Here is a 14,885-nt window from a genome sequence, read left to right as displayed (position 1 = left end):
GATTTGTAACCACTATGTTACCAGAGATCCATATATACATATATATGGTCCATTGGTGCTCCACCCCCACCCCCACCCCACCCTGTCTTCTTTTTACTTTTATAAAATCAGTAATTATTAAAACTTAAATCCCTTTCTTCAGATGGTTGTATTTCTTTAAGTCTTTCACAAGCAGCCTAAACACCAGGAACCGTGCGAGCTGTCCCACTGGGCCATTCCCCACACAGCCCTCGCTCAGCGCCCAGCCCAGTGCGCTCACCTAAAAATTGCCCAGCTCCGTCGCCGGGATCTGAGTTTGCACCCCTGAAACGTGCAGCTCCGAAGCGATGCTGCGGCGGCTTGGTACCCCGAATACACCGAGTTCAGGGTCTGGGCAGAGGATCTCGCGACCCACTCTCTTATCCACACCCCTTCCACCCATCCCCATCCCCCTCTTTATTTAGGGTCCCTTTTGAAGCAGAGCAGCTATCGTGCAATCCCTGAGTTTCTCCTTGAAATGTTTTCTTACTGCACCTTCCTTAATCCAGCGGGCGAGAGGCGCCACAAGACTCCCGGGTCCTCTGGACCGCCGCCCGCCATCATTTCGCACGAGTAGCTTGGGTCACCAGGCATGGGCAGGTAGGACGAAAGGTACCCCGTGGACACCCCATATCTGCAAAGTCTTTGTCCGCACCTTTCTCCACGCACTCTGCCACAGGGCCGCGCACTGCCGCATTCGACCGGCAGGTGGCGCCGTTGGTTCACAGTGAGCCTTAGCTGGGCTGGGAGGCGTTTTCTGCTCCCCGTGGTCTCCCCGCTGGGATCTAGGTTCCAGAGGAAATCCTCGCCCAGCTCCAGCGGTGGCCAGAGAAGGGGCGGTCTGGCAGAGGGAAGGGAACTAGGGAGGACTTAACCAATAAGCATATTAGTAAGTGAGCACAAGTAAGCCTGTGCTTACCTTGCTTACTACCTGCCAGTGACTGTAATTTTGAAAAGAGGCGTTTCTTCTGTAGGGAGGTGCTATGGGGTTGGGAGAGAGGCAGATGCCAGCCAGACCTAGAAGCAGAATCTTTGATGTGGTGGAAAACGGTGAAATTGTTCACTACAGACTAGTAAATAAGCACAAGTAAGCCCGTGCTTACCTTGCTTATTGGGTAATCCGACACTGAAAGGGGAGGTTTGGGTCTGGAATCGCGACCCTTTAGTATGCCCAGAAGATTCACAGTCGCGCTGGGAGCAGGTCCTCGGATCACCGGCGACTCCCAACCGGACTGCGCTCAGGTAGTTGCGTCCACAGTCCAGGCGCCGGGGGACAGACCACGGCCGGGTGGTGCCTGCGTCCCAAGGAGGATAATGATACTGAGTCGCCAGGACAGGGGCAGCCGCACAGGTCCCCAGACAGCGAGTTCAGTCTGCACCCGCGCAGGGAAAGGTCGGAGCGCTTAGCTACAGGGACGACCTGGGCTGCCTCCGAGTCCCCCTTTGCCTTTTTCGTGCACCTGCAGGCACCCACACACCCATTCAAGCCCGTCGCTTCCACTCCTGGTACCCCGGAACTGTTAGGCCTTGTTCCAGGGGCTTCCCCACGGATAACCCACAATTGACTCGCTGCAACCAGGCCTTCTCAGTCCCCTGGCCGGAATGCGCCCTACAACGCGAGTAGCGGGGACGGGCCCGAGGAGGTTCCCTGCCGCTCAAAAGCAACTCCTTCAGTCTCTGGAGAGTGACTGAGCCCCGTCGCAGGCTAGGCAATGCGCTGGACACTGGCGAATGCCGAGGTCACCACTATCCAGGACGGAGTCTGGGAGCTTGGGATGACATGCGTAATCAAGTCACAAAACTTCCCTAAAGAGCTTTCTAGATGGAAGAACGCCATAAAGATACAAAATAGGGCAAGGTGTCGAAGAGGGTGGTGGGTGCGCGCCGAAGCACGTGTGCGGCCCCAGTCGAAACGCAGTGGACGCGAGCACGTCGACTCCCGGAAAGGCGCCGGAGCAAAGGGGCAGGGTAACTTGATCCTTATTTTATTGCAATAAAAGAGCATTTTCCTAGATCTCAAGCCGTCCAAAGGGAAGGGGGCCCATCTTTCCTCATCTCGCTTTCTTTCCTTCGACCCCCCATGCCCCATCAATTGTCTTTTGAAGGTCACTCCGCCACTCTGGGGCTCGATCCCCGAGGTGGCGTCCACGGAAACAGTTGGCTTCCTCGGGCGAGGCAGAGGGCAGATGGTTCTCGCTCCTTGCGACCAAGGGGACCCTGAGCCCTAAAGCCCGGCGGAGCTCGGGGGCGGGGCCTAGAGGGAGGGCTCTGCGGGTGGGACGGGGCCTGTCCGCCCCGTCTGCGCCGCCATTGGCCGCAGAGCCTAGACTGGCGGCGCGCGTCACGTGCGGGCCCGCCCCTTGGCAATGTCTTCAGCCTGCTGCACTCTTAACTTAAGCATTTATTCCACTGGGATAGAGGCGGCAGGAGCAGCGCTGGCACCGGCGAGCCATGGCTGGGATTTTCTATTGCGTCCTCTTTTCGTTTCTCTTTGGGATTTGCTACGCTGTCACCGGTTCCAGGGTGTACCCGGCGAATGAAGGTGAGAGCGGGGCGGCCTTTTCGAGGTCGCCAACAGAGAGGGGACGATCGGAGGGGAAAGATCCCGGCGCGAGGGGCCGGCGGGGGCTAGAGGATCCTGGCGTGCGCCTTGCGCCCCCACTTCGGAACAGGGGCGCAGGGCGAGGGGATCCGCGAAGGCTCGGCAGAGAACGACGGGCCTGTACCTAGGGGCGACCCGAGTCTGTGATCAGGATGCCCAAGTTTGTAGCGAAAGGCCAAAGTTTATCTTCCTGGACTGGCGGGGCGACTCGATACACCCCAAGGGGATACACGGAGAGTCGACACCAGGCTTTTTTTTAATTATTTTTTTAAAAGCAAGCATGTTGTAGTCCAAATTCTCGCCTCCCACCCCCTTCTCCAAGCCCCAGGCGAGGAGAAAACCGGAGCCTGGAGCGTGGCTAGGGCTAACGACCCGCGGGTTCCTGCGGAAGCATTCTGAGCTCTGCTTTCTACAAAGTTTCCGAGCCCCGCGCTCCCCGGAACCGGCTGCTGGGCCACCTCGGCGCAGCGGTCGAGGCACCGAGTGCTGGACGCTAGTGACCTGATTTCTAGCGCCCGGCGTCAGACACCTTTCTCCCCGCTTGGGGCTGCGATCACAGGCCTTGGGCAATCGGAGACCCCCAGGTTCCTCCCGCAGTCCTGGAGACCCCGCCGGCAACTTGATCGCCAGCGAGTTTGCGCCCTCAGAACTGTGCACTGGGCTAGTTTGGAGGGAACCTGCGGAACCGATGGGACCCCCGTCTAAGTGCTGCGTTTGCCGCACGTCTACTCCGGGCCAGAGGTGCTGAAAGGACTGAGTGTGCGGATGTGTCTGTGTCGGGGGCGAGGTGATCTTTCATTTGATTTCTAATGACCGCGGAAGCGAGCTGTCTGTGTGTGTGCGCTCGCGTGCAAATGCGTGCTTCTGAATGCGGGGGTGCCCGCGAGGACGCGAACGCAGAGTGCCCGTGCACGGTGACCTGAGTGTACACGCGTGTGCCCTGGCGTTTGCTCATGCTCGCGCCTGAGAACATCTAGTCGTCTCGCCGAGCCCTCCCCTTCCCCCCATCCATCTATCCACCTCTCTAGGCATGGTCCATCTCTGTGCAATCTATCATTTCCCCTGCTCCGAAGGAGGGAGCCAAAAACCAACTTAGCCTTAGCCCGGCAGCGGGTACCCAGAGTCCGCCAGACTGAGCCTCCGAGAGAGTCACACACCTGCCGGCAGACTCTACTCGGTGGAAGGGGCGCCCTCTTGATTCTCTCCCCCTCCCTCTGACTTGGCGCCAGGTGCCACCTCGGTCTCAGAGTCATCCCCCTAAACGGAATTGTGGATCCCGCGTTCTCGGGGCTACTTCACACACTTGTTATGACGTCTCCCATCCACTCATCCCACCCGAGATCTCTCTTACCGCAGATGTAGAGGCGGTTTTCTTTTTTTCTTACCCTTTTCTTGCTTTCGCTTTTGGAAGCAAAACTTTGGAACCCTAGACAAAAAGACGCTGATGGAGCCTCAGGCTGATGTAGAAAGAAGGGGGGGGGTCTGGCCCCGCCACCCCTCCTCCCCCTTAAAATTAATTCATTTTGTAGCTTTTTATTCCCATCACGTTTCTTTTTCTCCTTGTTACCCTCCCTTTCTGCTCCCTCCCTTTTTTGTAAATTGGGTCTTATTGTTCCCTTTGTGTGCCTAATCCACCTTACATAAATCCAAATGGATGTAGCGGGCTTTTCTCTAGGGACCAAGAAGGGAGAATGAGGAGGGGGCACAACTCCCGGGCGGGAGCGACCCTGGGAAGGCTCGACATTTTAAAACAATTAACGGATCCCAGGAATTCAGGCTTCTCATAAAACCAGCAGAAAGGGGCAGATTTTAACTTGGTTGACTTTGGGGTGAAATGAGAGAGGACGTGGGCAGGATCTAGGGGGCTGGGGTGAGCCTGAGAGTTCAGTACCCTGGGGCAAGTATGAAGACGCCCAATTCCCACCCCTCCCCCAACCTGAAGAGCAGTCTCACTGATCAAATTAATAACCCAGTGGTTCGTTTGCCATAGGCCGTTCGACCCCCAAGCCTGCAAGATCTCTGTGGGAAAGCGAATGTGGAGAGGTTGGAAATTCTGTGTCCTTTTCAATGTCGTTAGTGCCTAGGACATCCCCAGCCTAGGAAGGGCACAGCTCATCAGTATTCGATGGATGAGTCTCCCTTTGCCTGACCATTAGGCATCACTCCTTGGCTAAGATTCCCAGGGTTTTTTTCCTCCCCTCTGGAGCCTAGGATGAGCCTTTAGTGTCCTCAAAAAGACCTGGGACTCAGAGAGTATGTTAGTGCATTCCATTTGCATTCTAATTCTACAAGTCTGTCTCCCCCTGTACCCCCTTTTGAAACTTTGATATTTTTAAAAACACTGGATGCTATATCCACAGACTATTTAGTGATGGGGGGCGGGGGGATAATACAGCTTAGAGTCTTTCCAGGACCCCTCCCATCATCTCTGTTGGAACTCAACTATGGCTTTGTCACCATGAGGATGACTCTGTGGTCCTCTGAAACTTGCAAAAACAAATCATTCTGGTAGACACCAGACAGAGATGAATGCAAGTTTTGCTCTGGCGTGTTAACTGCCTTCCATAGATGTATTTATTTTTTTGAATTGTATTTGAGATTCTCTATTCATCCTATTTAGAGAATGAATCAAACTGAGGCCTTGGGTGGAATTTTAAATGTTAAGCAAGTTAAATAAATAAAAACCTACAGATTTAAAGAGGAGAGAAGATCAAGTGAGTAATGATTATTTACATAAGTGAGAGCAAGTTTAGGTTTTGATGAGAGTTGGAAATGCACACCCTCAGCACATATGGAAACGCTCAGGCAAATTGGTTTTGTAGTATTGCCTTGTGTGTGTGTGTGTTAGTTATGATTGGGAATTAATCTATTTGTCTTTGTTTTCTTGCAGTTACCTTGTTGGACTCCAGATCCGTTCAGGGAGAACTTGGGTGGATAGCAAGTCCTTTGGAAGGAGGGGTAAGTTCCAAGTTGCACTGGGATCCAAAGGGTGAAAAGAAAGGAGTGACTAGTAACTTTCTAAGCATTTGATTGTGACCAGGAGGTTAGATTTCCGTTGTGGCCTATGAAGTGAATTATGCTTTGTTGGAGAAATCCTATACTCCCTTTGGATAGCTCTGTCATGGACAAACTAGAAACCCAAAAGGGCAGAAAGGGGCTTCAGACTTAGGAGATTGGTAGAATTGCTAGACTCAGATGCCTGTTTAAAATACCCACAAGAAATACGATCTGGGGACCAAATTAGAATTTCTGGCTTTGACTGTGAGGGCCCTGAAGTCCTGACAGGGTTAATTTTAGAGCAATTGTTCCATTTCCAGATGAGGAAAATGAATACATAAGGCTACCAGGGGGTTGGGGGTGGGAGGACTCTCTCTTTGTCCCAGGTGCAGGTTTAGTTCCTCATAGAAGCAGTGGGAGGCGTCTTACCTTGCTGTCACAATGCCTAAATTGGTTTTGGAGAAAAAAAAAATCAGATGTACTTGTGCCAGGGCCACGATATAGGCAGGAAAAAAACCTCAGGCTGGAGTATTGTTTGTGTTAAACGTGAAAAGTTTAACTCTTTGGGAATCTTGGCTCCCTAGGAATCAGGGAGGCTGGATGACAAAGTCTGAGCGCACTCGTCACTGTTCATTTTGTCTTGCATTTGTAACATATGTGGTCACTGCCTCCATAGGAAGAGTGGGAAATAGAACTAGGTTAATGGTTGCATCCTTCCCCCTCCTTCCCTAACAGGCCTGAGTAGAAAGACATAAGAATGACATGTACCTCTGGCTTCTGGCAAATTGAAAAAACGAATTATCTAATCCTTTCAATGTTAAGCAAATCATTTTACCTTCTCATGCTTGGTAGTCTGTGTGACTTGAGATAATTAATTGAAAACAATAGGGGTGAAAGATTAGGATTCCTGTAATGCCAGCTTCTACTATGGGGGACAACATACCCCAGATGAAAATGTTCCATGCCTGTCTATTGAATAAGCAATACAAATTTCAAAAATAAAGATGCCTAGAAATGATTCTAGTAGACATACTTCGAAAATAAAACCGGGCAAGGACGCAGTCATGAAACAGAAATTTTTTTGGCTTTTTCTCCAAAGCAGGTCTTTTCAACCATGTAAACTAAAACAGAGATTGCTTCGTTTCTCTGTTTTCTGTGTGTACCTGACTACAGATGGCTTGGTCTATGCTGAAAAATTCTAGTCTGTCTTCAAACCCATTTTTTTTTTTTTTTTAAAGGGGGGAGACAGTGATTGGCAGCTCTCTGGCCCTCTGGCCCTGTAGACAGGCTGCATTCTCTGCTGATTGCAGGCAATTGCCCTGATCCTTTGAATGTGAAGAAAGGTACAGCTTTATCTTGGAGAGAGTCAGGCTCCTGGTTAATCCTATACCCTGGAAAGGTCACTGATTCCGAGGATGCTTCCCCATGCTATACAGGGGCTATCACTCTGTAGACTACAATACATTGGGACTGCTAGTAAACTTGCTGGGGGAGGGTATCAGGACTTTCATTAATAATATACTTACTGAGTCTTATTTCTCTTGCTGGCTGGAAGAAAGACTATATCCAGAATTACTTTGGACCTGACTAGTTTCACTAAATATACATGTGGCCTATTTAAAAGCAAGGAGTGCCAAATTTTAGAGCGCAGTCTATGGTCTGTCTAGTTTCTGGAAAGCTTTTATTGGAATTTAATAGGCTATAGACATCCTTTCCTCCCTCCCCGCGAGAAGTGCTGAAAGAGTACTTGGTCACTTTTTCTAGATACAACTTTTTTTGATTCTTGATGTCTGTTGAAAAAAATAAAACAAACATGCCAAACTTGACTGTATATAACACAGATCATTCTATGGACTAACATAGGCAGGTCTGTCTCTGTTAGTACTAGATGTGTAACATTTTAAGTATTGTAAGAAATTAGATATGAAATTTTGTTTTTGTATACTAGAATTAGTCATCGCAAAATACATAGTAATGACTTAAGAAATTATATACTGAATTAAAAAATGTAATGAGTCTCTTATTTTGTATCACTTAAGAGTACTTTTTAGATTTAGAGTCAAAGGGATGAATTTTGGGTATTTACCAAGTAGGGATAGATTGGATTTATTAATGTTCTTTCCAGTTTAGGGTAAAAGCTTATCAAGACTTTTTATTACAGTTTTCTGAAATCTCTACTTGAGTTGAAACAGTTTACGGTCATCTTTCTTGACTGGAAATTGGGTTAGTAGTTTGTCCAATAAGGACATTTGATTGTTGCTGTGGTTGTTAGTTGTAGTTGTTACTAACAGAAAAACAAAAAAAGAAACGTAATTTGACAATATCACCATGTAAAACAAGAAATATAGTCAGATAACTCTTCTCTTCTTTGCTCATAAGAACTAAGCAGAATATAAAAATAATGCAAAGTGATGGATGGCCCCTTATGGCAATTTTGGAGTAAAAAAAAATGTAATTTCTTGTCATTTAAAAGAGCATATTGAGTTGCTAGCACTGTGATTGTAAAATGTAAAGCCAGGAGATTTGTCATTGCTTTGATAACATTGATCAGTGTGGCTAGGTGGTTACATTCAGGCTGCGAAATTAGAATTCGCCTGTTTGAACTTGAACGAGGTACCCTTTGTGTTTTTAGTTGTGTTGCTAGAAGTTTCCTTTGTTCTGAAATGGGAAACATGCTGAATGACTCTTTTTTTTTTTGAGGGGGGGAAGTGTGGGAATGACTATTTTGTGATTTGTATGAATTTCCCCCTTAAATTAAGTAAATTATAGGCAATATATTGCTGACTAGATTAAAAAAATTTTTATCACCACAAGGTACTTATCCTTTCCCAGTTTCTGTATTTAATACAGAATTTAATGCATTATGGTCCTTCACATAGTAACATTTCTACCCATTAATAGTTTTCCAATGCACAGACGGAAAACCCGTTAAAAGATACATTATGGTTCTATACACTTCACTGGATTGAATGAGGTTTAAGTGGAGCGATTATTGAGTACGGATTTTTTTTTTTTTTAATTTTTTTTTCCTTTTAATTATATTCATGTGTTAGATTCTTAAGCTGATTTATACCAGATCTATATAAATGCATTAATAAAAGGAGCTCTGGTAGCATAGTGGTTACGAATCAGGCTGCTAACCTCAGGGTCAGCAGTTCGAAACTACCAGCTGTTCTGCAGGAGAAAGATGAGGCTTTCTGCTCCTGTAAATATTTACAGCCTGGGAAACCCTGTGCAGGGTTGCTATGAGTCGGAACCGACTCCACAACACATCACAACAACAATATAGTAGTTAATGAAAATGTAGAGACTGCCTAAGAGCCTGGTTGTTGTTGTTGTTATGTGCCATCGAGTCGGTTCCGACCCATAGCGACCCTGTACAGGGTTTCCGAGGCTGTAAATCTTTACGGGAGCAGAACGCCTCCTCTTTCTCCCGCGGAGCAGCTGGTAGTCTCGAACTGCTGACCTTGCGGTTCGCAGCCCGATTCGTAACCACTACGCTAGGGGTCCCCAAACTATCTTGCTGCTTTTTAGGTTACTTTTACAAGTTATAGTGAGCGTAGGTCCACTCCTAGTCACAGAGAATTCAGATTGGCCCACCATTTGTATCTTTGTGTGAAGCTATAGAATGTAAAGGAAACACCACTAATCTAATTTAGCTTTTCTGGTCTCTGTAGCACAGAGACCTCTTAGTATTTGATTTTCTCTATCTGCAGAATATACATTCATGTTTTCTTACATTCCAGCTGCAACTTGTAATATTGGTGGCAGATGAGAAGGATATGGAATCTAATGCATTATGGTCCTTCCTATAGTAACATTCCCAGAAAACGCACCCACACTACTTTTTTAGTAGAATCAATGTTCTTGAGAAGTGTCTTGCCACTAGAAATGAATGACAGTATGTTTGAAGTCCCCAGCCATAAAATGTGCTATTTTCCTAGAATTACCAAAACCAGAATTGGGGGCTTTTCTTTTCCCTTCCAAGGAGCAGTGACAGTGCCAACTAAATGGACTGACAGGTTTTTTTAGGTATTAGGGAGCAAAGTTCTGACAGGAGCACCATTAATTAACTGATAATTGTCTTCTTTGGCAAGCTCTGTTCTTCCTGCCCTTAATTTGCAGGTCCCTGCTCAGTTGTTGAAACAATACCTATACGAGTTTTTCATTTATGAGTAAATTTGAACTGTTGCCACTTCAAATTGTAGCTGTTGTAATAGGTGAATTGGAGGTTGTTAGACCACCACAAGGAACTGCTGAGAACGTACAAACAAGAACTCCAGATTTTAGGCAAAAGAATGAGACAGTTAAACACACACACACACACACACACACACGTTCCTGATAAATTCTTTCCTTATCTGCTGTGAGATTCTTTCTTAGTGAGGTTTGGTGCCCTATCCTTTTCTTGCTATTGAAATATAAATAGTGCCCTTCGAGGGTACCCCATGATATGATGGAATTTTGTAGTTGATGGTATTTCCTTTGAATCTTTGCAGTGGGAAGAAGTGAGTATTATGGATGAGAAAAACACACCGATCCGAACCTACCAAGTATGTAATGTGATGGAACCCAGCCAAAATAACTGGCTACGAACTGATTGGATCACCCGAGAAGGGGCTCAGAGGGTATACATCGAAATTAAGTTCACATTGAGGGACTGTAATAGCCTTCCAGGCGTCATGGGGACTTGCAAGGAGACGTTCAACCTCTACTACTATGAATCAGACAATGACAAAGAGCGCTTCATCCGAGAGAGCCAGTTTGCCAAGATTGACACCATCGCTGCCGATGAGAGCTTCACCCAGGTGGACATTGGTGACCGAATCATGAAGCTGAACACCGAGATCCGGGACGTAGGGCCACTGAGCAAAAAGGGATTTTACTTGGCTTTTCAGGATGTGGGGGCATGTATAGCTCTCGTCTCAGTCCGCGTGTTCTATAAAAAGTGTCCACTCACCGTTCGCAACCTGGCCCAGTTTCCTGACACCATCACAGGAGCTGATACGTCCTCCCTGGTGGAAGTTCGAGGCTCCTGTGTCAACAACTCAGAAGAGAAGGATGTGCCAAAAATGTATTGTGGGGCAGATGGTGAATGGCTGGTACCCATTGGCAACTGCCTATGCAATGCTGGGCATGAGGAGCGGAATGGAGAATGCCAAGGTAAGAAGAGCCATATTGTACTTTTCATTAGGGCTTAGTGCACGTAATTAAATCAGAGATGAGACTAAATGGAGTCAAGCCAGTAATTAGCAGCCCCTGTGGGATGTGGTGGGACAGAGGGGTCTAATGAGTAAGTGCTATAGCTCCAGGTGGCAAGGCTAAGACTGACAAAATAAATGATGCTGCTGTAATCAGCAGAAGGCCAAACACATTTGCTAACAGGCACTTAGATCTGAGCCCTCTTGATGTGCCCTCTGAAATGTAAATGAACAAGCTGAAGAAATGGGCTTGATTGATCCCTACTTAAAGAGGGCGGACACATTTTTGAGCCATGGTTTTCCTGTCTAAAGACTTGGTGAAATGACAAGGATGGTAAATATCTGTGCTCTTATCTATTTATGTGTAAATGGCTCAAATGTGAAATTAGGGTTGGGGTGTTTCAATTCCCTTCTGCTAATTAAGATCAAGTTGTGTGAAGAAAATCGTTTTTGTTTTTTTTTTCTCTCTTCTTCTGGCCTTGTAGATCAGTGTAGACAAGGCCCAACCAAAGTGGATAGACTGAATGTTTCAAGGACCTTCAGTTCCACTGAGCCCCATTGATAAAGTCTCTAAGTGAAATTAATCATGACAAAGACCTTTATTCCCCTTAGGTGGTGATATAGAGTTAGTGAGAGCTCTCTTATTTGATCTGCTGTCCAGCAGTAGTAAACAGTGATTCATTTTAGTTACTTGAGTCTTAGAAGAAATAAGTATTTTTTATGATGTTAATTTCTGTCTGTCACTTGAGTAACATGATTTTTCTCATCGAAAGTTCATTGTATGCACTACATTCTTCTCCTTTCTGTTTGTGTCATCTTTTCCTCCATGGGAGCTTTCTGTCTGGGTGAGAGATGAGAGCAAGCCATATGCATATGATGGTGCATGTCATGTGTAGATTAAGGTTTTAAAACATCAGTTATTCCAAGTGTTTACTTTGCTTGGAATTTATGTTTAGTGGTTATCAGTAGTTGGCTGCTGAGACTCTTACTGTTACCATTGTTACTAATAAATTGTTACAGTATAAATCTGGTCTCATTTCTGGACTAGGGCAGTTGAATCTATTTGCAGGGTTATAACTGAGTTGTAGATGGAATTGCCACATGGTTCATCTGATTTGGTTAGTAAAGACCCTGAAGTAACTGACTGCCAAACAATGTGTCTGGCATTTCAGCCATGTTAATGACAGGGTGGGATTAACTTTGGGGCAATCCACTATATTGATTAGAAATCAACATTTATAACCTGAAGATAATTGCATTTTTTGGTAATTTGGTGCCAGAGAGCTATGTGTTTTTTGCCTTCTAAAGTTTGTACCTTTCTAAAGTGTCACTCCTGATCTGCCATAGCGCTCTCTCTAGTTGACAGTGAAAAGTCTTTTCATTGAATTTTAAACGACCTAGAATAAAGGCTGCTTCTCTTTCTGACTGGAGTCCTGGTGTGGTGCTATGGGCTAATGTGTCAGACTAAGTCATTTGAATCGCAAGGTCGGTGGTTCAATCTCACCAGCTGCTCCTTGGAAACCCTATACGGGGTCGCTATGGGTCGGAATCGATTCAATGGCACTTAACAACAATAACATCTTTCTGACTGACCTACAGTGAAACATTAGCTTATGTACTTGCAAATTTAAAAATTGGACTTTAAAGAGGTTTTGATCTTTTTAAAAAAAAACAAAAAAACAAAAACCAAACAATATTAATGACTTGTCTTAGTACTAGTAATTCTTTGTACTCATTTGCTCTTAACTTAGAAACTACTATAGAAGCTATATTGAATTGAAACCCCAAGTATATTCTGGTATTGTTGTTTAGTGCCATCGAGTTGGTTCTGACTCATAGTGACCCTGTATAGGATTTCCAAGGAGCGGCTAGTCAGCTTGAACTGCCTACCTTGCACTTGAAATTGACTTTGAAGTCCAGTGCATTAACCCGCAGCACCGCACCAGGACTCCATATTCTTGTATTAGTATTAGAAAATAGGTTTGTGCACTGTTGTTATTGTTAAGTGCCACTGAGGCAGTTCTGACTCATAGTGATCCTGTATAGCATTTCCAAGGAGTGGCTGGTGAATTTGAACCACCAACCTTGTGGGTAGTAGTCCAGTGCTGGTGCTACAACTCTACACATAGTTGTTGTTGTGAAGTGCCATAGAGTCGGTTCCGACCCATAGCAACCCTGTATAGGGTTTCTGAGGAGCAGCTGGTGAGCTTGAACTGCTGACCTTGCAGTTCAAACGGCTTTGCAGTCTGTCACATTAACCCACAGCGCCACACCGGGACTCCTAGTTAGTGGGACTAAATTACTAAATCATAGCAGGAGTCATGAAGTACATCACATTGGAGACTAAATTATTCTGACTTTTTGATTTTTGTAAGACAGGTCTTACACATCGTCAAATGTCAAGAGTTTATATATATTTAAAAGGAAACATCTAAAATAAAAAAATCCACCCATTAACTTCCATCTACTGATCAAATGTTCACCCTTCAAGCATCCGGACATCTCTGTGTACTGGTGTCATTGATTTTCAATTGTCACAGATCCCAGTGACTCATACATTGCTACATTGTGAATTTCCTTGACATTTTTACAACCTAAATTAGAAGGAAAAGAGAAAAAGATGGAGGACAGAGTGAATGTAAAGGCAATTGAACAGTTCCGTGGTTTGCTTTATGGAAATAATCTTCAGAATCCAGTTAATCATGTGGTTCATGTAGTAAGAGGGACTCAATGATTCAGGCCATACCATTTCTGAATAAATTAGTTCTAATACAAGGTCAGATACAGGTCATGGAAGGGAAGGCAGATTGAGTCTTTTTTTGAGAATTCTCAGTGTTTTCAGACAGGTGATCATGTGATCCAGCCTTTTTTTCTTTTTTTGCTACTCATAAAATGATTACCTCTTTGAAGAAGACACATCATATAAAATCTTGTACTTTGTTGTTTGTTTTTACTATTACCAGGAGAGAAACAGATACTTTTAGACAAGAAGGAAAAAAAAAATGTAAAATGACAAAGAGTTCTCCTAAATTCCAAATTTGTATGGAAATTCTTCTTTGATGGCTTAAGACTACAACTCTTTGGAATGATAAAAGTGATGGTCTCCATTCTAGAAGTCATTAAGGGGTTTGTCAGCGTGGGACCCAAGCATAGCAGAGAGATTATAGAGACAGGGACTGTGTCTCCATTGGGTCCCTTTGTCTCTTGAGTCCTTGAGCCTTGATTTGCTCATCTGTAAAGTGAGATCTTTAGCTTCCAGCCTCATGAGGACTCAGGAATGTCAGCTTGGTGGTGGGCACCTTGTAGATCATAAAGCATTAAGCCAGTGTTAATGCTAGCATTTCTTTTACCATTTTGTTCTCCCCAAGGTCACAACTGTTGACTTTTAAGGGTGCTAAGTTGAAATAGTGAAAAAGAAATCCATCTTCTGGCCAGTCTCTGAAGTCAAGGCTAAAAAACGGAAGGCTGGCCCCGGCCCTGGTAAAGACTAATGCCCACTCTCACACTTCATATTGAAATGATATTTGGAGAGTGCCGTTCCCTCCCTCCTCCCCCCCCACCCAGAGAAAAGAGAACCCTTTGAGTGAGAGACAAGTGATTAGGGGGTGGAGCCAGAAAGGCAAGGGTGTAAAGAGAGCTTAAGAAAGAACATAAAGGAAAACCCAGCCAAGTCTTCAGAACTCAGGCAGCAGACTCCACCCCAAATTGTCTTTTCAATGGATCCACTGTGGCAGGACAAATAGAAGGACAGGTGAAAGGTCACCTGCTTCCTCATCCATCTTCCTCAGGGTCTGGGAGGTCAGAGGGAAGACTGATTAAGATCTTAAATGTTTGACAAAGGATCCTTGGACAAAAATGGCCAGGGCGGCTGGGGGCCTGGGGTGTGCTGTTGTCTGAATCTAACCCTGGTCATCTGCCTGAGTCCTCAAGGGACCTTGGAGACAGAAGGCCATTTCCTCTTGTAGTTCTGGTCTCCAAGCAGTGCATGCTGCTAATGGAGCCCAAGGATGAAGAACCTTCAAGGAGTGTCAAGAGTGTCGGGGAATGAGGGGGGGAGGTGAGGGTGA

At 45.8% G+C, this 14,885-nt stretch overlaps 1 protein-coding gene across 3 annotated transcripts in view; it reads left to right on the top strand.

Annotated features, from left to right (window-relative positions):
• The first annotated feature begins 2,413 nt into the window (after nucleotides 1-2,413).
• EPHA4 (EPH receptor A4) overlaps nucleotides 2,414-14,885 on the top strand; it is a 188,542-nt gene continuing 176,070 nt past the window's right edge. Inside the window, exons 1-3 of one of the 3 annotated variants that reach the window (XM_006861878.1) lie at nucleotides 2,414-2,560; nucleotides 5,511-5,578; nucleotides 10,117-10,780. In XM_006861878.1, the coding sequence (XP_006861940.1) occupies nucleotides 2,470-2,560; nucleotides 5,511-5,578; nucleotides 10,117-10,780 (823 nt within the window). In that variant the 5' untranslated portion in view covers nucleotides 2,414-2,469. The remainder of the gene's footprint in view (nucleotides 2,561-5,510; nucleotides 5,579-10,116; nucleotides 10,781-14,885) is intronic. The other 2 variants (XM_006861879.1, XM_006861880.1) reach the window with 2 other exon arrangements.

This window comes from Chrysochloris asiatica, unplaced genomic scaffold (assembly GCF_000296735.1).
Source record: "Chrysochloris asiatica unplaced genomic scaffold, ChrAsi1.0 scaffold00044, whole genome shotgun sequence".
NCBI classification, from domain to species: domain Eukaryota; kingdom Metazoa; phylum Chordata; class Mammalia; order Afrosoricida; family Chrysochloridae; genus Chrysochloris; species Chrysochloris asiatica.
The sequence above is the reverse complement of the archived record's forward strand: the minus strand, read 5'-3'. Positions and strand labels throughout refer to the sequence as shown.